Source organism: Heliangelus exortis, chromosome 5, assembly GCF_036169615.1.
Source record: "Heliangelus exortis chromosome 5, bHelExo1.hap1, whole genome shotgun sequence".
In the NCBI taxonomy this organism is placed as follows: Eukaryota; Metazoa; Chordata; class Aves; order Apodiformes; family Trochilidae; genus Heliangelus; species Heliangelus exortis.
The window spans coordinates 803625-829432 of NC_092426.1; the positions used below are offsets into that span (position 1 = coordinate 803625).

Below are 25808 nucleotides of genomic sequence, written 5' to 3' on the forward strand. Positions count from 1 at the left end.
GCGGTGCCCGATGCGCAGGCGCGGTGGGCGCTCGCTGTGTCCCGGGGCGGCAGGCGGGAGGCGCGCGGTGGGCAGGCGGGCGGCGGCCCCGCGTCAGGTAGCGGGGATGAGGCGGGGGGACCCCGGGCCGGGGCTGTGCTGGGGCCCGGGGAGCGGGGTGCGGGAGTGCCCGCGGCCAGGCGAGGGCTGGAGCCGTGCGGGGGAGCGGGCCGGGCCGGGCCGGGAGCGGGCGGGAAGGAGGAAGAGGTGTGTGAGGGAAGGACGCGGCCCGCGCCTGCTCTCCGCTTGCCCCGGCAGCCGCCCCGCGCTGAGGGCTTTCGGTTTGGTTACGCTGCTGGGTTTTGGGTTTACCGAAAGGCCGTTCTTGAGGCAGGAACCGCCAAGGGGGCCCCGGCTCCCCGCAGCCCAGGGTGCCGGAGGGTTCCGGTAGTGCCGGTCAGGACTGTGAGGGGGGTTCGGGAGAGCTGGGGCGGGTGGGAGATGAGGTTTGGGGTTCCTCGGTGCTGCCTCTGTGTGTTGGTTTGGGGGTTTTACCCTCGGTGTTTTCCGTTAGTTCATTCGTGTTTATAAACGCCAGCCTTGCGTGCAAGAAACGCTTAATTGATGCAGACTAAATAATATATGTTGATGTAAATTATTTTAAAAGTGGGTGCATCTCGTTATCTGACACTTATTTAGCCGGCGGACACGAGTGCAGTCACTGCCATGTGCCTGCCTCAGCCTCACGCCCCTGTCCCCTGTTTCCCGGGGGACGGAGGGGTTCGGTTCTGGGTGTAACCCGGTTTGTTCTGTTTGGGATGTGCCTTGGTTCCCTGGGGTGTTCTCGAACGCCAGCAGCTGGAAGAAGCTGTCAGATAGAGTGTTACTTTGTGTACGAAACGTTGTGTTCTGAGCTGATCCTGCACCGCTTTCCCTCTTATTTCCACCCCCCTTCCTTCCTTTTTCCCCTCTCCACGATCTGAAGACAGCTGGATTTGGGAGAGTTGCTTTATTAAACTGGAATCCATCTTCTGAAACAGGTAGAGAGGGAAAATATCTGTCAAATATCGGAAAAAGTTTAGCTGGTAAATCATTGTGTATTGAAAAACTGTTGCTTTCTCAAATTTCAGAGCTGTAAACATCCTTTAAACCTTTTTCTCCAAGTGTTGGTGCTGCCTTTTGCATAACCCACTGCTTTTATGCCTTAATTTTATAAGCTGTGCAGAAGTAAGCTCTGAATGGCAGCAGCTGTTACAAGTAAGCAGATCTCTTCTGTCTTTTTAGTTTCTTAACTTACAAATTATCTTCATTCTTAAAAACTATGCTGAAGAAGCATCTCCAGCACTTCCTAAAGAAGCTGGGTCTGATGTAGGCTTTCTAGGTGGCCCAGGCTGTGGGGGAGAGCTGGTGTTTTGTTAAATATCTTGCACAGGCATTCCCTTTTCCTGCAGACCAGAAGTGGCACAGTGCTCCCTGCAGTCACAGCGTGTTTGCCTTGCTTTTAAATGGCACTGACTGCTCACTTCAGTGTTCACTTTTAATGAACAGTTACCACAAACCATGAACCGTTTACCTGAAAGGAAAGGAATGGCATTTATGTGGTTGCTGGGTGATGTATACAATGGAGATTAGGAATAATTACTTTTAAAACCAGTTATTAGGAGACCTGCAGAGTAGGCCACGTAAACCTTTCAGCACTACACCCAGGTTTCTTGCCTTGGTGGGCTCTTTGGAAAGCATGAACTGCTGCCTCACACCTTGAAGCTGCTGAAGATAGTGTATAGATAGTTTTCCTTTCTGTCAGTTTACCCCACACACTGTATTTTTGATGACCTATTGATATATTTGTTGAAGTGAAAGCAAGTGGTCTGCTTGTCCTCTTTTCAGGCTTTCAGTGGGAAAGAATTCTGGAGATAGAGTAGGGTAGAAACTGTGTGGGTTTGGGTTGGTTTTTATATGCTAAGCTTATTTTCTACCTTCTCCAAGGAGTACTGAAGGCAGTTGCTGCTGTGTCTTTGTGGATGGTGGTCTGGCACTGCTGTTTATCCCATCCAGATTCCCAGCTCAGAGCTGCTGTGTTCTGAGTGCCCTGGTGTTCCCTGGGCTGCAGTGGTGCTGGGATGGGGCTGAGCACTGGGGGCATGGCTGGGTGAGCACCTTGGGCTGGACTGGCCTCTGGGGAGGAGGGCAGGGCTGGGCAGCAGCCTTTGGCAGGAAGATCAAAATGAAGAGTGGGAGGGAGAAGGAGTCTGTCCTGAGGGGCAGGAGGAACCCCTGACATGTGAGCTGTGTGTGGGAGTGAGTGACTGCCTGCAAGGGCCCAGCCAAAATGGTTTTTGTGGCCCTCTGCTCCTCATTAGTTTATGTAGACAGTAATGTGGACTGAGCCTGGTGCTGATAGTAATTCTGTTCTTTGCAAAGTTAACATTCAGGTCGGTTCAGGTAGGTGTTCAGGGCTTGTATCTTAACATATCTTCATGTTGCAGAGGTCACTGATTTGTGCTGAGCAGGAGAGCTCAATGAATTTCAACACAGTGATTTATGTGGAATAAACTGACACCAGACTCCTACAGGAAGGCTGTAGTGGTTCACTTTTCTACCTCGATGGCCACCTGTGATAGAAAAAGCACCATGATTTGTGTGTGCAGATGTTAAAACATATGGTTGCTTTCAGCATTTTTAGAATTGTGAATTGGGCTCTTGCACGAAGCGGATCTGGGCGATGAAACTGTGTGGTGAAATACAGGAATGCCTGAGGCACTGGGGACACTTGGCTGGTGGCTCACAGCTAAGTTTTACCTGAACCTTCACTACAGGAATACTGACTCTTCTTTTTTCCCCAGGATCTGGTACTAGAGAGCAGCAGTGACCTCAGCCATGGAGAACACAGAGAGTGCTGAGGAGGAGAAGCCAACTGTAAGCAATGACAGCACAGGCAATGGTGCTGAAACAGCCACAGGAGAGCAGCCCATGGACTTCAGCACAGAAATCATGAGTGTGACTGAGATGGAGCAATCCCCTGATAGCTCCCCTGACTTGAATGAGGAGAACACCCAGGAGGGCGAAATTCCAAATATTGAGAGTTTACAGACAACAGACATTGACACTTGCTTCCCTCCTGATTTTGACAAGTTTTGGAAAGTAGTGGAGGACAATCCCCAGGATTTCACAGGATGGGTATATCTCCTACAGTACGTAGAGCAGGAGGTTAGTACATACCCCCCTTCTTCTTGGCCTTCCAGAAATAAAGAAAAGCCCAAACATTGATATTCCAGGGACAAATCCTGAGCTGTACATCAGGCTGTCACAGATACTGTTGTGAGACAGTTGTCCTTGCCAGCGTCGTCAGCGGAGCTCACCAAACCAAAGCAGTCGTTTCAAAACCACGCTCAAACAATAATTACTTTAGAAACAGAGCGCAGCCTTTTATAAGGGAAAGATAAGTTGCTTTTGTTGTGCATTTCTTGCAGAACCACTTGCCAGCTGCCAGGAAAGCCTTTGACAGGTTTTTCACCCACTACCCCTATTGCTACGGGTACTGGAAGAAGTACGCGGACCTGGAGAAGCGGCACGACAACGTGAAGCAGTCTGACGAGGTATGTAGGTAGCTGGGTGCAGCTTTGCCAGTGGTCCTGTTAGCCAAACAATGACTAACCTACTGCAAGTCATTTGGCTGCCAGTACCTGCCACCTGTGGCCAGGTTTGTAGGGGTTTTGTTTGCACTTGTCACCTCTGTGGCATCTGTAGCTAATGTCTTTTCTCTTTGTTGGCAGGTGCGTTAAACCTCTACAGTTTGTCAAGCTTTGCAGTGCAAGCCTCTGTATTACACTGCAGCTTAACAAGTAGGGCAGGGCTTTTCTGTCACTTCCATGTTTATTACTCGTTTTCAAAGCAATATAGTTGGTATGCTGGTCACAATTGCTACCTCTTATTGCATTTTTGGTCAGACGCTGTCAATGATGCTCTAATGGGTCTGTGCCCTATGGTCTGTACCCCAAAGCCTGCCCACACAACCTGGTCAGAATGCAGGGACCGCTGCGCTTTGAAGATCAAGACTCTGCACGTGGAGATCAGAACATTGCCATGTTCTATCCAACCTCCACCCAAATGGTAATGGTAGATTATTTAAACAAAATTCCAGTAATTAGTATTTCTAAGGTTCACCGGATAACACAGTGTTGCCTCTCTATTAGGACGCCAGTAAGTATTTGAAGTACAGTTCTCCTTCTCTTCATAGGTTTATCGCAGAGGGCTTCAGGCAATTCCTCTTAGTGTTGATCTTTGGATACATTATATCAACTTCCTCAAGGAGACCTTGGACCCTGCGGACCCAGAAACCAACAGTACTATTCGAGGGTGAGTGGAAAGCAGAGGGTTTGATAGGAGGAGTCCGTACGTGCAGCCACACACAGCCTGATCAGATGAAATGTTGAAGCAAGGGGCAAGCTCCTAGCAGCCTGTGGTTACTTGAGTTGTTACAAGATGATGCAGCCAAATTCCACGAGAAGGGGTGGTTTGAGGGTCAGAGGTTGTGACTTGAGAGCTTCAGGGTTGACATTAGGAAATACCTAGTGCAGTACTGGAAGAGGTCCCCCAGAGAATTTAATTTTAAGTAAATTAAATGTAATAAAATTTTGGATTTGAATTCCTTGGAGATTTTCTGCATGTGGCTCAAGTGTTTCTGACTTTGCTGCTGGCAGTGGTCCTCATTAGAGCAAGAGTTTGGACTGAAGTTTGACCCAGAATTTTAAATGAACTTCATCTGAAGCAGCTTCTAGCTGCATGATTGATGTGTAACTTTTGTGTGCTAAACTGCTCAATTAATGGTTTTAGAGGTGAAGATTGTGTATTTTCCTAATACCTTGTGCTCCTGCAAGGGATTTTTCTGTCACCTTTGCTTGTTCTGTTGTGGTAGTGCCAGAGGACAAAAAGGTGAGTACCAACTTTCTGAAATTCTAGAGATCTTGCTACAGAGTTTAAATAATGAACGTAAGCGTGGTTATGAGTAAATGAGGGTGCTCCTAATCTTTAAGCAAGAACTTCCAGAAACAGCTGTAAAATTCCTTCATTTTTCAGAGCCTATGAACATGCAGTCTTAGCTGCTGGCACAGATTTCCGTTCTGACAGACTATGGGAAATGTATATAAACTGGGAGGATGAGCAGGGAAACCTGAGGGAAGTCACATCCATCTATGACCGGATCCTTGGGATTCCAACACAACTCTACAGCCATCATTTCCAGAGGTAAAGAGAAAACAATGATCTAGTTAATGCTCTTGAGTTTCTTAAGCACACACTAACCTCCCTCTGTAAGTGTGAAAGTGTTCACTCACAAGAGCCTGAAATAGTTACTGAGGTTTTTATATGTATTTACTTATTTATGTACTCGCACAGTTTGACTGTCTTAAACTACTGATACATATTTTAGGAATTTGGTTTTGGATAAATTTACAGATTTTGCTGTGGTGTAAAAATTGTGAGGAAAAAGAGGATTTCTTTGAAAAATCAGAATGAGCAGTTTGGAACTTTTAATTCCTCCTGCAGTGCTCAGGTGTAGTGGAACACTAATTGACTAAAGAGAAAGACTTGGCTAAATTCTAGAGAGTAGAATTCTGCATTGATTATGGAGAGGTTAAGAGAGAACAAGAAACCTTAGTTAAATTATACATCAGTCTTCCCCAGAATTTCTACAGGTCTTTTAGTTTTGGAAATAAGGATCTTCCTTTAAAACTGATTTTGCCCTTTTCCATCCATGTATGTGGCAAGTGGTCTGTGTGAAGCTTCCCTCTGAAATGCAGAGCTTTGGAAGTTGCATTCTCATTGTTGGGTGGAATAAAGCCTTGCAGAACCCCACGAGGATTTATTGCTGTTCTCTGGCTGTGCAGAGTGTGTCAAGATGAAACATCAGGCTGTGTTGTCTCCTGCCTGGCTGCTGTTTAGGTTTAAGGAGCACATTCAGAACAACTTGCCTCGGGACTTCCTGACCACAGAGCAGTTTGTTCAGCTGCGCAGGGAGCTGGCGTCTGTCAACGGGCACAGTGGGGAGGACGGGCAGCCTGGGGATGACCTGCCCTCTGGGACTGAAGATATAACTGACCCTGCCAAGGTACGTGTGCAGGAGGTGTGCCTGGGCACTTGTCTCTGGCTGAGAGATGAGTTGATCTGCACACAACGTGGTGTGTCTGCAGCTGAGGTGTTCCTGGATGCCTATGGTTGCCCTTCGGCTCAGGTGACAGCATCTGCTGTCTGCAGGATGTACCTTCCCAGTTTTTTCATGGGCATTAAAGAAATGGAGTTAAAAAGTGAAAGAGGTGGCATACAAAGCTTTAGAAATGGGTGTTAATTATTCCGTTTAACAGCCTAGAAACTGTGGTCTGAGCAAGCTCTTCACCAGCAGTGGTCTCCATAGCCTTCAAAGGTGTATGAAAACTTGGAGCCATCCAAAGGAATTGATGGCTGTGAAAATGTGTGTGTGCTGAAACCAAGTCTGACTTGGATCCTGATTGATTTTTAATTAGAATCACCTGTAGCATAAAAGCAAAACCTCAGCTAGCAAACCAATTCAGCTGCGTTGCAGTGCACCATCAGGGCAGTCCCCTTCCCCTTCCCCTTCCCCTTCCCCTTCCCCTTCCCCTTCCCCTTCCCCTTCCCCTTCCCCTTCCCCTTCCCCTTCCCCTTCCCCTTCCCCTTCCCCTTCCCCTTCCCCTTCCCCTTCCCCTTCCCCTTCCCCTTCCCCTTCCCCTTCCCCTTCCCCTTCCCCTGGCTGCTCAGGGTAACAGTCAGTGCATACTTTAATTTGTACATATTACTGTCAACACAAAATGCACTCACAAAGGTGATGTAGTGTCTACCTGTGATACGTTTCTTAAATTATGTTTTAGCTAATCACTGAGATAGAGAACATGAGGCACAGAATCATTGAGATCCATCAAGAAATGTTCAACCACAATGAACATGAAGTCAGTAAGAGGTGGACGTTTGAGGAAGCGGTGAGTTTGGGTTTTCTCTGTCAGTTTTGAACATCAGGCTGGGAGCTGGGGATTTGGAGTAACAGCCCTAAGAACTCAGACTGCTGTGGGGCAAAGATCATGTTTCACTTTTCAACCACTTCTCTTGTGGAAAGTCAACTTGTTCAGTCAACTCTGCCACGTGTGAGTTTAAAAACAAGCAGCATTTGGAGACAGGGTGTTGTTCACTGAGCTGTCTGTGACTATCCATGCATGATCCACTGTGTGCATAGTGCTGCCCTGTGCACGGGGGGTGCTGCAGAAGAATAAGGGGGTGAAGGTAATTGTAATTTAAAAGGTGAGCCTGTCCTGGAAGGAGAAGGAAATTTGCATGGTTTTGTGTTTCAGCATTACACTTGTAAACCCGAAATCAGTGAACTTCTGGTTTCCAAAATTACCCATCACAACGTGCAGCTCCTGTGTATAACATGAAAAGTAATAAACTAATGGTTTGATCACTGCAAGTACAGTACTTTCTCCACGTAGAATTCAGTTTGGTTACTCTTGAAAAAGCAGCCTGATTTTTAGTTCCCAGTCTTTTAATTTTTATTGTGTGTTTTCCCAGTGAATACCATGTTGCATAACATGGTTCTTGTTTTAGATTAACTTTCTTTTTAAAAAGTACATTGTATTAAACAGCTGGGACTGATTTTCAGAGAGCCCTTAGTGGGTCCCATGATGTCAGAGCTGTTTGGTTGCTCATTGCACTTTGTTGAGCCAGTCCCAGGGCTGCAGACAGATCCTGGTTTGATCCCGTGGGTCCCCCTTGTGTCCCAGAGCAGCCAGGAATGCTGTCACCAGGTCACCTCCCTGCTGAAGGAAGCAGAGCATGCAAAGAGTGTCCCTGGTGTAGGGGAGGCTCAGACCTGTTGCAGAACATGCTCATGTGAGTGAGTGTAGGTGTTGTTGGCTCAGGAAACCTTAAGCTACAGATTACTGAAATTTGGGAGAATGCTAAACCTGCAGAAAATGTCCTAAGAAATGGGATGTCATCTTGTTCCTGAGTGGTATTTTACTACCAAGAGAATATATCTGCTCTGTAGGTACCAGCACGTTGGATCTATGAGGAATGTGAAAGACAAACATGTCTTTAAAAGGGGCAGAAGAGGAGGAGGTGGGCAGCAGATGTCACAGAAGGGATGGAGAGTGCTTAGACCTCTTTTACTGTTGTTTTAGTGGGAGCAACGTACCTGTGAATTTTTCAAAATGGAAGAAGAGAGTTTGGTTTCATTGCAGAGTTCAGTGAGGAGCAGGAAGGGGGTGACTGGCTTTAAATTTCAAGTGGCCCTGAAGAATTGAATGTTACTCCTTAATTATTAAGTTTCCTTAACCATTTGTATGTCTTTATGTCTGAGATGAAATTGCAGTAGGTAAAAGAAAGATGAAGAAAAGAAAAAGCAAAAAGGTCTCTGGAAGGATGTTTATTTAGTTCAAAGCAGTTTATCAATTTTCTCTGCTGAGCTCTGTCCCCCCCAGCTCCTCTTGTAGCCATCAGTAAGCAGGCAGTCTTGCTAGCTCTGGAATAATCAACTTAATGTAGATGTTGAAGTTCACTTCAGTGCTCTGACTTCCCTTGCTATGACTCTCAACCATATTTTGAATTGCATTGGTAGGATTTGCACTAGTACAACAGTAAGTACTGCACTGTTTGTGTCTGTCTGTGTGGGCAATATCCACCCCTGTCCATCATGTCACTTTTACACTGGGACCTCAGGCTTGCAAGGGAGTGTCTGCAGTGAGTTCTTCCTCAGCTTCTGTAAACACTTGCACTGAAAAAGTTTCCTAGAAAACCAGGTTTCTAGCCTAGAATATAACTGTCAGCAGCATCTCTCAGTCATACTTGGGTAACCCCAGCAGAGCTGCTGGGATAGATGTGTGGTTCTGAAGCCCTCTTGATTTAAATGACATTACTCAAACGGTGTGTGGCTGTTTATTTTTTGAACCCACTTGTCATGCTTACTGGTCTGAAGTTGCCATGCTGTGACTCTTGCAGATAAAGAGGCCTTACTTTCATGTAAAACCTCTGGAGAAAATTCAGCTGAAAAACTGGAAAGAGTACTTAGAGTTTGAGATAGAGAATGGCACTCATGAGCGAGTTGTGGTCCTCTTTGAAAGATGTGTTATTTCATGTGCCCTCTATGAGGACTTCTGGATTAAGGTAAGGGAAGTGGTTTCCCACCTCTCTCCTGCTGATTGCAATCACTGATCTAGTGACTAACCTTTTGTACTCTTGTGGAATGTTGTTCATATATAACTATATCTGTTGCATTAGGAGATGGTCTGCTTGCAACCAGATTTGACTGCTGCATATGCCAACTTCGTTGCCTCTCTACGTCCTTCCTTACAGAAACTAGTCTAGTGGTTCAATAAAGGTGCTGAATGGGTTTAAAAAAAGAATTTTATCGTTCTGGCATGTTCTTAAAGACAAATACAAGCTTTAAATTGTCCCGTCTCTGCTCTGTTTTCAACTATAGTATGCCAAATACATGGAGAATCATAGTATTGAAGGAGTGAGGCATGTCTACAGCAGGGCTTGCACAATACATCTCCCTAAGAAACCCATGGTTCACATGCTGTGGGCCGCCTTTGAGGAGCAGCAGGGTAAGAGCAACAGCAGCTCGTGTGGGGAGGGAGTTCTGCTGGGTTTCCAGGAGGCTGCCAGGTGTCTGGGATCCTAAAGCATCTTCACTGGTGTTGCAGGCAACATCGACGAGGCGAGGAGAATCCTGAAAACCTTTGAGGAGTGCATCCTGGGGCTGGCCATGATCCGCCTGAGGAGAGTCAGCCTGGAGCGCAGGCACGGCAACATGGAGGGGGCTGAGCACCTCCTGGAAGAGGCTGTCAGGAATGCCAAGTCAGTCAGTGAGGCCTCCTTCTATGCCATCAAATTAGCTCGGCACCTCTTCAAAGTACAGAAAAATCTTCCAAAGGCAAGAAAAGTGCTGTCAGAAGCCATAGAACTTGACAAAGTATGTGGTTCCCTCTTTGTCGTGTTAGAAATATATATGTACACACATACCCTGGTATTTCTCTCTCTTTCTCAACCATTTTTCTTTTTTTTCAAGTACAGCAACAATGATGACAGGAATTGTACCTGTATGTAATGTTTCATTACTGCATGGAGACACCAGTCCCTCTAAACTGATGTTGCTGTATTTGCAGCTTGCAAATCTGGATGTTTGCAATTTTTTCCCATGTGTTTCATACTTGTCTTTTTTTTTTTTTTTCCTTTTTAGAGTCTTCTGTACTACAGGCATGTTCACATCTTAAGGTGAACAAAATTAATCATGCTGGCTGTAGTCAGAGATCATTTTTTTGTAACCACAGAGTTGTTTGGCACTCCAGATATTGTTAGTTCACCATTAGTGAAGTGTGGCAACTGTTTGTGTAGGGTGAGACCGCTTCTGTTTGTGGAACAAACCAGCTCAGAGACTAACAGTGTAATTAGGAAATGTTTTTATTGATTTCCTAGCACATATTTATGATGTTAAACCTTCTGGAATGCACCCAGTAGACAGACATTCAGTGTTAAATGCCGTAGCACGACCTCTAACACGTTTTTTGCACAGGAAAACACAAAACTGTACCTCAACTTGCTGGAGATGGAGTACAGCGGCGACCTCAAGCAAAACGAGGAAAACATCCTGAGCTGTTTTGATAAAGCTGTCAATGGTGCCCTGTCCATAAAAATGAGGATAACCTTTTCTCAGCGAAAAGTGGAGTTTCTTGAAGATTTTGGTTCTGATGTAAACAAGTAAGATGTAATCTCTGCAGTGGCCAAATGAGGGTCACCAAGGAGGGCTTGTAGGAGCAGCAGGGAAGGGGCAGGGTTAGGGGCATCCCTTGTTTCCTTTGTGCCATCAGCTCTTTGTTGAGGGGTAGCTGCTTTTCTAAACCAAATTCCTGTTTTTAAATAACAATCTCTTTTCAGAAAATTACCCCTTTTTTAATGAAATACCTAACACCTCATAGAGGAAAACTATGCTGCCTGTAACTTCTCGCTGTAGTTTTCTCTTGGTAAGTCTTAGAAAGGAGGATGCTCCTCCAAGAGGGCCTGAAGTGTTTTGTGACAGGTACAACCTGGCACTTCTTACCCTGCCAGCTGCTGCTTGAGGCTTCCAAAGCTGCCTTGATTTGATTTCTGTGTCCAGAAGCACTAACAATTCTGTACTCTCCTTTAGGAGGATCAGAAACCAGAAGTGTTACTTTTTAATTGAATACTAAGTACTTTTTTTCCTCTAAACTCTCCATTGTAAAACAAGCACTTGTTTTTATTTACATTTTGCAGCCAAATAACATGGAAGGACTAACCATGAGTTAGTGTTTCCTGCTCTGTGTGTTCAGCAACAGCTGTCCTGCTGACTGACCATTCCAGCTTGCCTGGCAGCCAGGCATTCTGAGCTGTGGGATCCTGGAGAGGCCAAACAAAATCAAGTTTTCAGTTCCAAATTGAGCACAGATTAAGTACAAGAAATGGTTTCCCCCAAGAGCTGTATTGAGAGAAGAAGCAGTTTTCATGGGATACCTTCTGAGCTGGTGTGCAGCTGATGAAGTTATATGTAGCTATTTATGGGGATTTTCAGTAGGACTCTTGTGCTCCATTAAATATATCTTTGCTTCCCATGTTTCGGAGCAGGTTGTAGGTGCTGCTTTGGAACTGCAATAATTGTATATAATTGTATATAAAACTCATTTCTGGTGTTTAAAGAAAATTTGATTCCAAATAGTAATGGTGCTGCAGATGGCATCAGCACAGAGCTGAGGGAATGCCATCACTGGAAGGAGCAGCTGTATCACAGATAAGTTCTAGAAAACTTCTTTATAAAGAAACTTCTTAGAAGACCTGCATGAAGTGTGATAAGAGTTGAGCAAGTTGGGAGTTCCTGAGCTGACAGAGTTCCTCACTGTGCATTTTGGAATCAAATCAAGTTTTTTTGGCTTTCCCATCTTCATGGCAGATCACTGCTTGAAACTGGATTATGTTTGAGTTTGCTTTAGCTTTGTATCTCTGCAGTTCCAAGCAGACATTTTGAAATGGTTGCTGATGTCTTTAAAACGTTTACATGAAAACAGTGAGCAAAACTTGCTTTCTTTTTCTCTCCTTCAGGCTTTTAGATGCCTATGATGAACACGAAGCCCTTCTGAAGGAGCAGGATTCTCTGAAAAGGAGAGCAGAGAATGGGTAGGGAGTCTGGTCACCTGAGGGTGTAAATAGCTTGGTAGGCAATGCAGTGTCTGGCTGCTGAAACACATGCTACCCTGAGCTAGAGCTGAAACAAAGCACTTTAAAAATAGTTAAAAGAACAGTCTCAAATACTATTTTTATCTTTCTTCTATGGTTGTATATACACTGATATTTTTCAGCTTTATACCTGCTGCTTGGGAGAACAAAATCTGTGGGGTTTATAATCACTGAAAGTGAATGCTAAATAGAGCTCTGCTGTTGGCTAAAATATTTGAAAACAGATTTATAGGATAATAACTTTCTGAATAATGTATCACAGAACACTATTGGTAAGAATAACTCAGTCTCTAAGCAGAATTCTACTTTTGCTGACTCAGTTTGAGCATCAGACCAATTTTAAAAACCAGACACTGGTTCTGGAGCACAACACTTTCTCTACATGAGATGATGTTACAGGGCACCAAGTTTTGAAAATCCACATCCCCTAATGGGCTGTAACATTTCTCACCCAAAGGCAGGCTCAAAATTTGATCTAAGTTACCACTTACCTGCAAACATTCACTTGGCAGATCAGAAGAGCCAGATGAAAAGAAAATGCTGACAGATGACCCCACCTTGGCATCAGCACAGATGATGGATGGGGACATGCAGGTCAACCAGGCAGCCTACAACTACAATGCCTGGTACCAGGTAGGCTCCTGCTTTGGGTTGTTTCACACCCAGCTGCTGAACAGGGCACCTTGGGGTTACCCCAGGGACTTGATGGTCCCGTGTCAGTTGGTGAGGAAGGCCTGGGTTAAAAGTTTGTCTCCTCTTTGTGTTGATTCCTCTTTGGGCTGTTGTGTGAGTGAAGAGCCCTTCCCTCTGAGCAGCAAGAGGGGCAGTTGGGTGGCCCTTCATGTGAAGGGATGTGTGGCAGCAGCTGAGGGTGTTGCTCTTTGGTGCTGGAGTGTTCTGCCCAGGAGATTCCAACTGAGATGACAGTGTTGATGATAGTTGCTTTCTGCAGCTCCTCTTGTTGCCTGTGGCAGTAACAGCAGCCCCAGCACATGCTCTGCTTGTGTCCACTGTGTGTTGGGACTGCCCAGGGGCAGGCTGTAAGGTCAGAGCTTCCTCACCTGCCTGGGGTGAGAGGAGAGCAGCAGGCTTGGACTGCTGCTTTGGAGGAGCTGGAGAGGGTCTGAGTGGAAGCTGTACTGGAGCAGTTGGGTGGTCACTGTTCTTTAGAATGCAGGGAGCCTACAGAGCCCATGGAAGTGTGGGCAGGCAGGAGGCAGAGAGCTGCTGTGCCATCCAGTTCAGAGCTGTTCCCATCAAGGCCAAGAGCTCCTTGCAAAGGCAGGAGGTGCAGGGGTCTCAGCAGGGGAAGCTGCTCAGCACCAGGACAGGAAAAATCCCCTCAGTTTTCACACACTGAGCCATGGGAAGGGCAGACTGAGGCTGGAGATAGGAGCTCAGTCCTGTGGTTGGCAGGGTGAGCGCAGCTCTGCCTGCTCTGCCTTTCACAGCAGACAGGAGCTGAGGGATGGGGAATTCTCACTGCTGGGGCCCAGCTGGGTGCAGTAAGACATGGGAGAAGTCTGGGGGTCTCTGCTGGCTGCAGACTGAGGGCTCCAGAGGGAGTTTTTTGGGGGCACCTGATCCAGCTGCCAGCTGGGGGGATGTGGTGGGAAAGGGGATATGGGGCTGGGGCACAGCTCAGAATTCCACCTCCTGTCCCTCCCTTTATGCTCCCTCTGACAACGTTCTGTGGGGACTGAGCAGAACCCTCCTGGTGTGGCTGTTTGTCACCAGGTGTCCCCTGGGAGCAGGGGCAGCCTGACTTACACTCTCCTGTGTCTGTGGTTTGTTTTTTTCCAGTACAATTACCAGAACGCATGGAATTACGGGCAGTACTACCATCCAACTTGATCCCAGGAGAGAGAGAAGTTCACTGCGCTGCGGTTCCCACAAAGACAGAATTAAAAAAGAAATATATATTTTTCTAAATTAGGGCTGTGAAAAGAACTGTTGTCATACTTGCTTTTTGGTCTTCTGCATGTGAAATGAGCTGATGTCCACAGGGTACGTGTGAAGCAAGATTTGTGTGCTTGTAACTGATAAGTGGTATCTGTACAATTCTAGTTGCCCATAAATGCATTGTTTTTTAATTCCCTGCACTAATTTATGGAAATATCTGAAGAATTTTGTTCGGTCTCATAATGATTCCATAGACTTAATCAGTAATGCTGTAGGTTTTTGGGGTTTTTTTGGGTTGGTATTTTCCCCCAAAGCCGTTGTGCTGAGCAGTGTTGGCCAGCAGGGCTGCTGCAAGAAGCAGGGGGGGAGTGAGGCTGTCCCCTCCTGCTCTGCTCCCTGCCAGCACCCCACACCCTCTGCTGTCCCCAGAGCTGTCCCAGCTCCTCTGCCACCTCGGTGGGGTTGGGATCAGAACTTGGCAGGTGACAGCATCAGCCTTTGGAAGCTGCCAGAGGTTATTTTCTATTTTGTGTTGGGGGTCAAAAATTAAAATGCAGTGTAAAATGATGTTGTATTCTTTTTTAAGAAGCACAAACAGTGTTTGGGATTTTTGTATTTGGAGTTTTTCATGTACACAGTGTGAGCAGAGTTTTTTTTCATTTTGATCAAAGTGATCATTCTCATTTTTGTAATAAAAGCAAGGAATTCAGTAGCCCTCTGAGCTTTCTTGGGTCACCTCGCTCAAGCCAGGAGTAAGAGCACTGGAGTCTAACACAGCACCTGTGGCACAGGAACACGTGAGGAGGGTGGGTGGTGTAGGGTTCTCATCTAGAGAAAAATCTAGAAAAAGAATGCATTAATTTATCCCATAAAGACAGTTATAAAGTATCAGGCACAATGCCTTTATGGGATAAATTAATGGATTCTTTTTTTTCCTCCTAACTTAAGCAGTGCCTAGAACATAAATGTAAATGTTTTCCTCTTGTAAAACTTTAGGTTATCTCCAGTTGGGGTGGGTGGTGTTGTAACTCAGCAGAGCAGTGCAGTGGGTATGGGAGGAAAGCTGCTCAGGGGCAGCTCACTCAGCAGGGGAAGGGGTGACACAAACAGTCCTGGCAGTCCCAGCTGGGGTCACTGCTCCTTTTTAACTGCCCAGACCTGTGCTATTCCCCCTCCCCTCCATAATAAGATAGGAAGTGTTAAAAGTGATGATATACACAAAAAAAGTGAAGTCACTTGCATGTATAAACTATGTTTTCTTTAGTGGTATCTTACTGTACAGCAGGTGGGGGCAGGGAAAACAAAACTGATTTCAGTACAAGGCCACGGTTGTAACTATCCTGAAGTCACAGGAGCAGAGCTGCAGTTGGTGGAAGCTTTCTTGATCATCAGTGGATTCCCAGCAGCAAACTCTTCATTCAATATCCACCAGTTCCACTTCAAAGAACAGTTTTGCATTTGGTGGAATCCTGATTGCACAAGTTAAGGAAGCACTGAAAGAAAACCCAAACCCCACCCAGTTCCTGGGAAGTGCTTTGCCACCTGTCCTGTGTAACATTTCACTGCCCCGTTTTAACACCCTGGATTTGGTGCAGGATCACAGCTGCTGTCCCCACAAGTGGCCACAGGACAGTTGCAGCCCCACAGATCCAGCTTTATTGAGACAATTCTCATTGTTCCTACTCCTCCAAGGATGAGCAGCTGAATCCCACTTGAACTAAGTGTTGTGTGCACTGTGGGCAGAGGACAATCCCTTCCCTTCTGCCTGAAGTGCTGGTAAAAAAAATAAACATGACTGCCTAAGATCACTCCCTTGATCCCATATTTCATGGTGTCCTAGCAGCAGTTCCAGCCCAGGTGTTCCTGCAGTCTGCAGCTCCACAACTTCCCCCCCACCTCCCTGCTGTGCTCCTCAGCTTCTCCATGGGTGCTGGGGGAACAGGCACATGGAAGCAGCTGGAGTGAAAAAGAGCAGAAAGCAAAAGTTCTCTGCAGCACTCCGGGCAGGAATTTGTCTTTGAAGCAAATGGGCACTTGCATCCATCCATTAAACTCACTGAATTTTTCATACTGGTAACATTCTCAGCCTGCCATCAGTAACAAGTGAGTGTTCCCCCTGGTACATCCCTGCCCACACAGCACTGTTCCCCCATGAAAAACCCACTGTGGAAGGATACTTGGCATCAGGCTGCCCTTTCTTCCCATATGCCCACTCGGGTTCAATTTCCAGCTGAGCTTTCTCTCCTTTACTCATTGTTAAGAGAGCTTCATCCCACTAAAACCAAACCAAACCAAACTCAACACAGCAGTCTGACAAAGGCTTAAGAAGTGCATTTCATCTGTGTTTCCACTCTGCTCCTAGGATCACCCACACAAGACCCACCACCTCCGTCTCTCCACCCCTTTCCCTCCCCAGTGTCTGCCCCGTGGCACTTCCATGGCTTTTTTTACTGGAGGAAGTGCTTCCCCTCCCTCAGCTGACATTCCCAGCTCTCACCCCAGCCTGTGCTGCATTGCAGGGTTTGCTGAGCAGACAGGAGGGAACCAACCAACATTCCTGTTTCAGTGAAAACACCCTCACTTTGGGAATGCATCTCACTGCAGATCAGCACAGAAACAGGACCAGGGGTTGGTCTCTGACATTTCCCACCACTGCAGCACTGGCGGATCAGTGTCTGGTTATGGCTGATGCTTCAGGCTGATTTTACTTCAGTGCTTGTCCCTCTTGAGGAGTCCCTGGTGCTGCCCAAAGCTGTGCTCAGCTCAGCCCCTCTCAGGGTTTCAGTGAGCAGCTGCAGCTCATGTTTAGGGGCTGCTGAAGGAACACACCTGGCACCCACACAAACACCACAGCCCTGTGCCAGCCCAGGCAACTGCTGCTTCTGCAGGGCTGGCCACCAGCCCAGGGACAGTCTCCCCTTCCAAGCTCTTTCCTGCACAGCAGCAGTCTGGAAGATGACACTGGGGTGGGTCTGTCTGGGTTTTTCCAAGCCAGGTAAGAGTAAAATCCTTCTTGCATTCATATCTTGTGCAGGCAGCCACAATTTCACCCCAGTTAAGGGCCCCATCTGCTTTGCACATGAGCTGCTATCTCCCAGACACACCACGTCCCCACCAGTGTCTGTGACACCCAGAGGTGAGCAGGCAGACAGGGGTGTGGAACACTCAAACCTTCTGCTGAGAGCTTTGAGTCTACCCAGACATTCTCCTCATGCACTGAAGGGTTTACTTACACCTCTGATTACTTTTCCTATGCCAACCTTGAAACTTAGTGGTTTGGCTGCTTTCTTCTTCTTTGAACCTGAAAGACAAAATTATGTTCATTTGCTTTACCATCACCAAGCACATACCATACTCTATTGAAAATTACTATTATGATAATGATTTACAGAAATATCTGTTCTTCTAATTTATGTTCAGCCCCCTGTCCTATCTCTGGGGGACAATATAGTGCTGTGCACTGAAACCACTATTAAACATTCAAGTTGCACAAAGATCTCACATTGATAAGCACCTTTCAGATCCTGATCAGCTGAACCTAAAAGACTCACTTCTGAATTCCTGAAGCTGATGGAGCAGCTCACAAACCTGTCAGTGCAGCAAAAGAGTCAATGCAAGTAAAATGACTCAGGATCCCAGGCAGCCCTGCTGATCTCTCAGTGCTGGACATCACCCTAGGAAAAGCTTTTCTGGGATTTCAGAATTTCATATAGCTCAATCCTCCAGCTGAGAAAGTGTCACAGAAATACAAACATGCTTCTCTTCAGTGGTTATAGTTTACCAGATCACTTCCAATCAGCCTCACCCCAGTGCCTCCACTTTTCAAGGTTTATTACAGCAGCACTCCAAGATGTTTATTTAGATGTGCTAACTCCCCTGTCACTGCTCAAGTTGCACAGAGAAGGGAAGCTCCTCGAGCAGGAACTGTCTTTCCTCCAAAGTAGTTTCAGCATTCCATGATCTCTAAGGCCTGGAGAATGCCAAACGTGAAGTCTGGCAAGATGCAGCAGTGTAACTTTACACCAGCCAGTCCCAAAATACTGCCCTGCATTCCCTCACGGACAGTCAGCCTCCAGAAGCAGACTGCAGGGACACACAAAGGCAAAACCAGTTTTTTGGGACTCCTGCCATGCAGACCTTTCAAAAAGCAAAGGCTTCCCCAAGGCTGCTTAATGAGCCCAGCTCATTTCCTCTAAATGCATTTGCAGCAAAAGCCAAACAACATATATTTGACCTTACCTGTCTGAATATTGGTATCAAAGACTGTTCCATCCTGTAGCTTTCCCGTATACCAGCAATGAACAGTGTCCCCTTTCTTTGGAAAGTTGGTTTTATCACCCTTCTTTAAAATTGATTTTGTATACTTTGGTGGCCCCTAAGTTTAAGAAAAACAGAATTAGGACTGCTACATTCAGTGGTCTCTGAGCAGCTACATTCAACACTGAACAGCCATACAGCTCAAGGCACTGGATGAACACATGCAGTGTTGGTGGGCAGCACCTGTCTGTCTGTCATCCTTCTCCTGTCACTCTCAGGTAGTGGGCCATGGCTTGTTCCAAGCTGAACAGTTCAGTAACGTGGTTTCTTTAATTTTCACTAATAAGATTTCTTTAATTTTCAGGGGGAACTCAAGCCCTGAGTCGAAGGGAACTGTGGAATACCAAGAGAGTCTTTTTCCTTTAAAGCCTCCACGTGTTACTGAGGTGCTGTAATGGAAATGTAGCACTGTGATATTTGGGGAAAACGCAGCAGTGTAGGAGTGGTTTTCATCCAAGATTAAAGCTTTGGGAGAGATGCACAGGGCCCCTCGCTAATTTAGGTTCTAGAAGCTGATAAGGGGAAAGCACGGTACAAACAGCAGATTTCTTGCTGTAAACAAGGGTGGCACAGGATCGCTTCATGAGCCCCGAGCAGGGATGTTGCTGCACACACCTCCTCCACCGCCTCCTCGGCCTTCGCCGCTTTCCCCTTCGCCTCCTCCGCCTTCACGGGCTTCGCCTTCTCCTCCGACGCCTTCTCCGCGCCGTCCGTGCCCTTAAAACGCTGAGGGGGGAGGCAGGGAGAGAAAAGGGGGGAAGCAGAAAGCAGAGAAAGAAAGACGGGAGGCAGAGAGAAAAGGGGGGGAAGCAGAGAGGCAGAGAAAGAAAGAGGGGAGGCAGAGAGAGAAAGGGGAGGGAGGCAGAGAGAGAGAGAAAAGAGGGAAGGCAGAGAGAGAAATGGGGGAGGCAGAGAAATAAAAACAGAGAGAGAAAGAAAAGAAGGCATAAAGATAAAGGAGGGGAGGCAGAGAGAAAAAAGGGGGGGAGGCAGAGAAAGAGAGAACAGAGGGGAAGCAGAGAGAGAGAAAAGAGGGGAAGCAGAGAGAGAGAAAAGGGGGGGAAGCAGAGAGAGGGAGGGAGGGGGGCTGCAGCCATCAGCCCCCGCCCGGCTCCCGGTCCCCAGCCCCCGGCTCTCGGCCCCAGCCCCGCACCTGGGTGTGGAAGAGCTGCGTGTAGGCCGCGATCAGCTGCTCCTTATTCGCCGTCTTAGCCACGTTCTTCACCTGCCCCAGCAGCTTGTGCTCCGCCAGGAACTGCGAGACACGCCGGTCAGCAGCGCAGGGAAACAGGAGACGCAAACAAGCACCCTTCTTCATACACACACCTCACCCGCTGCTTACCGCTTGGGCTGCGTGCTCCTGCAGGAATTTGATGATATCTTTCTTGGGCAACGCTTCGCTCCGCAGCTCCTCAGCGCTCCAGGGCTGCGCCGGAGCCGCCGCCGCCGCCATTTTCCCGCCCGCCACCGCCTCCTCCTCCTCAGGGACCGCCCCACCTTCCCGTCACCCCCCGGCAGCCGCCATGGAACCGCCTCCCGTCACACCCCTCGGTACCGGCGGCCGCTGCCGGGGACGCTCCGGCGGGGTTTTCAAGCGGTGTCACGGAGAGAAAATGGAGGGCGGCTGGTGTGGAATCCCCTTCCCTCAGAGCGGGCGGGAGCCCTGAGGGAGGATGAGCGGGCGGCAAAGCACTTTACCTCAGGCATGGCGGGCGGCGGCCAGCGGGAAGGCACCGGAGGAGAAGAATAAGAACGAGGAGGAGATAGACGATGAATTGCTGTTGGCGGCTGCCGCCGAGGAGGACCCAATCCCGGCGGGGGACCCTATCCCGGGTTTCAGCGAGACGGCGGGGTCCATTTGGATCTACCCCACCAACTACCCGGTGCGGGGCTACCAGCTGCGGATGGCCCGCTCCGCCCTGCTGGGCAACACGCTGCTCTGCCTCCCCACCGGCCTGGGAAAGACTTTCGTGGCCGCCGTCGTCATGTACAACTTCTACCGCTGGTTCCCCTCCGGCAAAGTGCTCTTCCTCGCTCCCACCAAGCCGCTGGTGGCTCAGCAGATGGAAGCCTGCGGACGCGTTATGGGGATCCCGGCCCGGCACATGGCGGAGATGACGGGTAGGAGGGCGGGCAAGGGGCCGGGGCTGTGCGGGGGTCTCCCGGGAGCTGAACTGCCGGGGCTGCTGGGCTGAAAGGCAGCGGCGAGCAGCGTGTGAAGCACCCGGGGGGGGGTGGTGTGTGTGAAGTCTTCTTTTTAAGGACAAGAAGATTTTAAGGAGTTAATTTTAAGCTCTGCAAACCCCAGGTCACCAATACACGGGTGTGGAAGCGCTGGAGCCCCGTGGCTCAGTGTCCCACCCAGAGGTGTCAGTGTCTGCACAGAAAGTGTGCTCCGTGTGCTCTTCAGGCAAGCAATAACCCTCCTCTCCCTTTCCCTTCTCCCTCTTGTTTTTTACAAGCCCGGGGAAAGGCTGTTTTTTGCCTCCTGAAGCCATAACGAGTGGATCCATGGCCTGGTTTAAGAGCAAACCTTTGTCAGAGATGGGGTTAGGGATGGGGCAGCTGGAGCTTTCTAGCCTTATGTTCCATGGGTTTGGGGTTACTGATCTATTACTGATCAACAAGACTATTCCCGGTCATTGCATTCACCTTTCTTTTTTTTTTTTCTTTTCTTCCACTGAAAGTGAGGCTGGTATCATGGTGTGTGCTAGTTTTAAGGGCACTTGTTTCCCAAAGCTGATGTCTGTCTGTCATCCTTCTCCTGTCACTCCCAGGTAGTGGGCCATGGCTTGTTCCAAGCTGAACAGTTCAGTAACGTGGCTTCTTTAATTTTCACTAATAAGATTTCTTTAATTTTCAGGGGGAACCCAAGCCCTGAGTCGAAGGGAACTGTGGAATACCAAGAGAGTCTTTTTCCTTACTCCTCAAATAATGGTGAATGATCTCTCTCGTGGGACATGTCCTGCTGTGGAAATTAAATGTTTGGTTATCGATGAAGCCCACAAAGCCCTTGGAAACCATGCCTACTGTCAGGTAATGCTGGAGTCACCCCATTCTTGTCTCACAGGTACAAAAAAATCTCTCCTGTAATCATTTGCAGGATCTCCATGAAGTGTCACTGCCATCATTGCTGAGGTGAGATTGTCCTTTAGGGTCTTACCTTTCTATGAAAGAGATCAAAGTCCTCTGCATTGTTAGTGCCTTGCTTTTATGTTAAACCTGTACTAAAATTCAGGCAACTTTGGAAGCTTTCTGAATAAAATTGCACTTTTTGTTTCAGAATATTTTTTGACTGGGGCAATTTTTTTAAAAAATAACCTATGCTGCTTCTTCCAGCTGTGTCTGTATTTGCAGGTGTACTCTGGTGTGTTTGTGCTGTGTTGGAATAACACTTAAATGGGGGGAGGTAGCTTTTTCAGAAAATTTGGTCCTTTTTTTGTTAAGTTTTTAATCTTAAAATTAGTTCAAGGGGTTTTTTTTCAATTAGGTTTTGTCTTGAGTAGCAAAGAGTTTGTTGTGGTATCTTGGGCTAATTTCCAGTAGCAGCCTGAAAGTTTTATATACTAGAGAAACTGACTTAAGGCACCTGCAGTTGTGCCTGGTTACTTACAAGGCCTGTTCAGAGGTGTTTTTTAGTGCTTGTCTAACTTGGCACCTTGGTAAAGAGATGGGAGCTTTCCAAGTTAAAGCAGTATTTGTTGGTTTGTTGGTGCTGCAGTTTTCTTCTATCATTTTTGAGAACTACAGCAGCTTTGTTTTCAAGGAGTCATAAGATCATAGGTTATTTTACTTCAAAGCAGTGTATACATTTTTTTCTCTTCCCATATTGTCCTGGGATGCCAGTTGTTTTGTAAGACAGAGCCAGGACTCCTCAGCTTTAGGGCCTTATTAGCTACAGCTGAGAAAAATCTGTTTCCATGGCTGTGAAACTGGCAAGCTTTGTTCTTAAGTTCACCTTTGGCTGGTTCTCAGCAAAGTATCAATTGCTAGCACCACAAATTTAAGTGAGTTCAGCTTCATGCTGCTTGGTGTGGTGGTTGTCATCATTCCAATGTCAGCACTGTCATGCAGAATGCAGATTTCATGGGACTAATCACCCACCTTTTGCTTTTTTTGGAGGGGTTCTTCAAACTTGCCTTGTGGCAGCTCACTCAAGTCAGTGTGCTGTTCATCTTTTTGTTAAATAAACTGAAGTAATTTCATAATTTACCAAGGCTGTTCTGCTGAAGGGGACCAGGGTAATATAAATAATTAAGATCAGATGTTCTTGGGCAAAACTGTTATAAACTGAACACATCCTGATTCCCATTTAAACGTAGATATATTCTTTGTGGAATATTTTGTTAATATTTTCCTACTTGGTGGGCATTTCCCTTGGTATGGTTTGTATAAGCACATCATCTCCTTTAAGGGTATTAATGGAAACTTTCCTGTTGTTAGGTTGTGAGGGAGCTGAGCAAATACACCAACCAGTTTCGGGTCCTGGCCCTAAGTGCCACCCCAGGCAGTGATACAAAGGTGAGTCCCCTCTGCTTGGTGCTTGGAGTAACAAAGTTGCAGTAGAAGCTGTTTAATACCTTTTTGAACATCCTGCAGGATACTGAAGTCTATCAGAATTCCACAGAAAACCTGAACCCCTTTACAGTCCATTAGTTGCTGAGGGTTTGTCTTTTTCATGCTATAGACCTTGCCTTATTTTTTTCCCTGACCTTTCTAAAAGGAAATGACACCTTTTGGGTTTTGAGAATACAAACCCACTTGAACCAAAAAGAACCTGTAATGCCAAATGGCTTTTAGTGTGGTGTGTTTCATGAATGAAGCAAGGCTTTGGTTTTCAGTCTGTGGCAGAGGGACCTCTAATGCAGTTGGAGCTCCTAGCTCCAGGTTACTTCTCATCAGGTATTTCATGGAACACACAAAGCCAAAGGACAAGTTCTGTCCCTCCTGCCCTTGTGGGCATGGTTCTTAATTCATTAACTTGACATATTGGCCCTTTGCACACTGCTGGAGACCTTGAGGGGGAGTTTTTCATCTATAGGTAGTAGGTACCTTACATTTATATTCCAGGCCTGTTAGCATACAAAAATACTTTCATGTGACACTGACCTGCACTGTTAACAGGCAACTACAATGTTGGTTTTTTGCTTATTTCCTTTGTGGCTTCTCCAACAGGCTGTGCAGCAAGTTATTTCAAACTTACTCATTGCTCAGATCGAGCTGTGTGCTGAAGACTCTCCAGAAATCCAGCCTTATTCTCATGAGCGACAGGTGGAAAAAATTGTTGTTCCACTTGGGGAAGAATTGGTAGAAATCCAGAATGCTTACATCCAGGTGAGTGGCTGCATTCCTTTATTCTGGTTTGTTAACTGGACACTGTCACTACCTGAATAACCTCCCTTCCTGTTTCAGCACCTCTGTCTGGGTTAGCAATACCTCACAGCTGCACTTTCCTAGGTGAATAACTTTGCCTTGGAGTGTAAGGCAATGAAAATCATGGCTACAGCAGCTGCTGTTTCACCTTGCAGCAATGCTGTTACCTTGGCATAGCTTGGAAAACTGTCAGTTTTCTCATCCTCTTTCAGGTGTCCTTCAAAGCTTGCATGAGGGCTTCTTAATTGGATTGAATTTAGTAGTATTAAGGTGTTGCCATGCTTGTGTTGTCCAGCTTATTGCCAACCTTATGAAAAATGTACATGGACTAAAACATTTTCAATGAATAGGAATATTCTTTAGAGCTTTAAGTCATCTGTAAGTGTACTTAGTTCTCCTTGATTTTTTGTTAGTTTGTTTGGGTTTAGTGGTTTTGGTTTTTTTCTCTTGAAAGCTTCTTTCTGTTCTTTTTTTTACCAGTAGATAAAACGTCCAAATATAGGACAAAACAGCAGGGACTAGAACTGCCAGCCAGTCAATGATGACTTAATGGTCTGTGTTGTCTCTGTAAGGCACTAGCAGACAAATGGTATTGCAAAAGATACCACTTTGAAGAGGTCAAAATGCATGTTCTTTTTTTTTTTGTAAGAGATGTTTTAAAAAAAAAAATTAGGATTAAATTATTATCAGATTGTTGGCCTTGGAGTATGTGTTTGGTAAAAGCTTAATGGTTTTGGCATAGGGTAAGTGGAGACCATTGGGAGTTTCCCTGAACTTTTTTTTTTGTTCATTTTTCAGACTGGATTAGTTCAGCTGTTTTCCAACCAGTAGCCTGTGAGGGTGCTTAGGTGAGGAAGCTCCACTCAAAATCTAACAAGAACTCTAAAGGCACTTTTGTGCCACTACAGATGCCTCTGAATTGCTCAGGGGGAGTGCAGGGGTCTGATTTGCAGCATTTGCTTCACATTTATGTTGAAGTGAGCGTGCAGATTAAGGCTCAGCTGGTGTAATTGAGGAGTGCAGACAAACTTTGACTGCAGTGTCACTGGGGCTTCCCCAGTTCCACTTCCTCTCTGTGATCTGCATTTGTATTGTTGTTGCTTTACACGGAGAGCAGGAGTGTGGGGACAGCTGTGTGAGCAGCCACAGCAGCAGCACACATCTTGGGTTATCCTGTCCCCTCCCACAGGGAACAGTGCTCAGGATGGCATCAGGATTTAGGAGGATTTAGGAGGCAATCCCAGTGCATGCATTCCTTTTCTGTACCTCCTCCTCTGCAGCTGGATTCTGGAACCAGCCCTACCCCAGCCCCTGCTGCAGGAAGAGCTGTCGAGACGTTTGGCAAAAATGCATAGCTCCAAAGGGAACTTTATTTCAAAGAATGTATGGGGTTTTGTGTTGGTTTTTTTTTTTTTTTTAAGTTATTTAAGTTTTTGGGGTCTTAGACCATTTCAAATTTGGTCTAATTGAGGCTTTTGTTAAATGAGAATAGTAACTTGAGACTTCTGCTGTTCCCACTCAAAGGAAAGAGATCAATAAGACTTGTATGGCTGGTACAGAAATGAAAGGCAGGTGTACTCTGCACAGTAAAATCATCACCTTTAATTCTGACAAACATTAACAGTAAACAAGACAACATTTCAGTGAAAATGAAGGACAGTGTAAAACAGCACAATGCAACAATGCTGGAAAAATTATCTTTTTAGTTGTATACATACAATAAGCAAGGCCCTGAGTATCACAATAGCTGGAATAAACTTTTTAGGCACTAATGCTTGTTTGAAAAATACACAGTATGCAGGACCACATTTGTCTGTTAAGGCTACTTCATTTAATCTTCAAAAGATATGCTGTATTATTCTGGTTTATTATCTCCTTTGAATACTGGAAAGTAAAAATGAAAACCCATTAATTAGTGACTTGCAAATTAGAGCCCCAGAATGAAGTACCTGTTGTGATAACAGGAATTCCATGACCAACATGACATG

The 25808-nt window shown here is 46.5% G+C and overlaps 3 protein-coding genes and 1 non-coding gene across 9 annotated transcripts in view; 3 read left to right on the forward strand and 1 right to left on the reverse strand.

The window, feature by feature from the left end:
• Positions 1 to 5: 5 nt before the first annotated feature.
• On the forward strand, positions 6 to 14842 carry PRPF39 (pre-mRNA processing factor 39). Of its 5 annotated transcripts, none has more exons than XM_071745079.1 (14): positions 6 to 97; positions 2823 to 3186; positions 3450 to 3575; positions 4217 to 4335; positions 5056 to 5223; positions 5920 to 6085; positions 6861 to 6968; positions 8980 to 9144; positions 9461 to 9587; positions 9687 to 9955; positions 10556 to 10740; positions 12094 to 12168; positions 12741 to 12861; positions 14032 to 14842. In XM_071745079.1, the coding sequence occupies exons 2-14, from the start codon at positions 2857 to 2859 to the stop codon at positions 14080 to 14082; spliced, it is 2010 nt and encodes a 669-aa protein (XP_071601180.1). In that variant the 5' UTR covers positions 6 to 97; positions 2823 to 2856; the 3' UTR covers positions 14083 to 14842. The 5 variants fall into 5 exon arrangements, with proteins under 5 accessions (XP_071601180.1, XP_071601183.1, XP_071601182.1 ...); XM_071745082.1 differs by lacking the exons at positions 6 to 97; positions 2823 to 3186 and adding exons at positions 3753 to 3821; positions 3927 to 4089 and having other exon boundaries at positions 3448 to 3575; XM_071745081.1 differs by lacking the exons at positions 6 to 97; positions 2823 to 3186 and adding an exon at positions 3927 to 4089 and having other exon boundaries at positions 3448 to 3575.
• On the forward strand, positions 10054 to 10139 carry LOC139797217 (small nucleolar RNA SNORD127). Its single transcript, XR_011726356.1, has one exon. It is a non-coding gene; the product is annotated as a small nucleolar RNA SNORD127 (small nucleolar RNA).
• Positions 14843 to 15366: 524 nt separating the features above from the next.
• On the reverse strand, positions 15367 to 19944 carry FKBP3 (FKBP prolyl isomerase 3). The gene is made up of 7 exons (XM_071745086.1): positions 19790 to 19944; positions 19601 to 19702; positions 19063 to 19173; positions 18370 to 18505; positions 17364 to 17431; positions 16308 to 16405; positions 15367 to 15599 (listed from the first exon to the last, which is right to left on the reverse strand). Exons 1-7 carry the CDS (start codon positions 19898 to 19900, stop codon positions 15545 to 15547), a joined length of 681 nt encoding a protein of 226 aa, XP_071601187.1. The 5' UTR covers positions 19901 to 19944; the 3' UTR covers positions 15367 to 15544.
• A 38-nt stretch (positions 19945 to 19982) lies between these two features.
• Positions 19983 to 25808, forward strand: part of FANCM (FA complementation group M) — a 61528-nt gene continuing 55702 nt past the window's right edge. For both annotated transcript variants that reach the window (XM_071745077.1, XM_071745078.1), the window contains exons 1-4: positions 19983 to 20568; positions 21311 to 21483; positions 22891 to 22968; positions 23623 to 23781. In XM_071745077.1, coding sequence (XP_071601178.1) covers positions 20121 to 20568; positions 21311 to 21483; positions 22891 to 22968; positions 23623 to 23781 — 858 coding nt within the window. In that variant the 5' untranslated portion in view covers positions 19983 to 20120. The remainder of the gene's footprint in view (positions 20569 to 21310; positions 21484 to 22890; positions 22969 to 23622; positions 23782 to 25808) is intronic.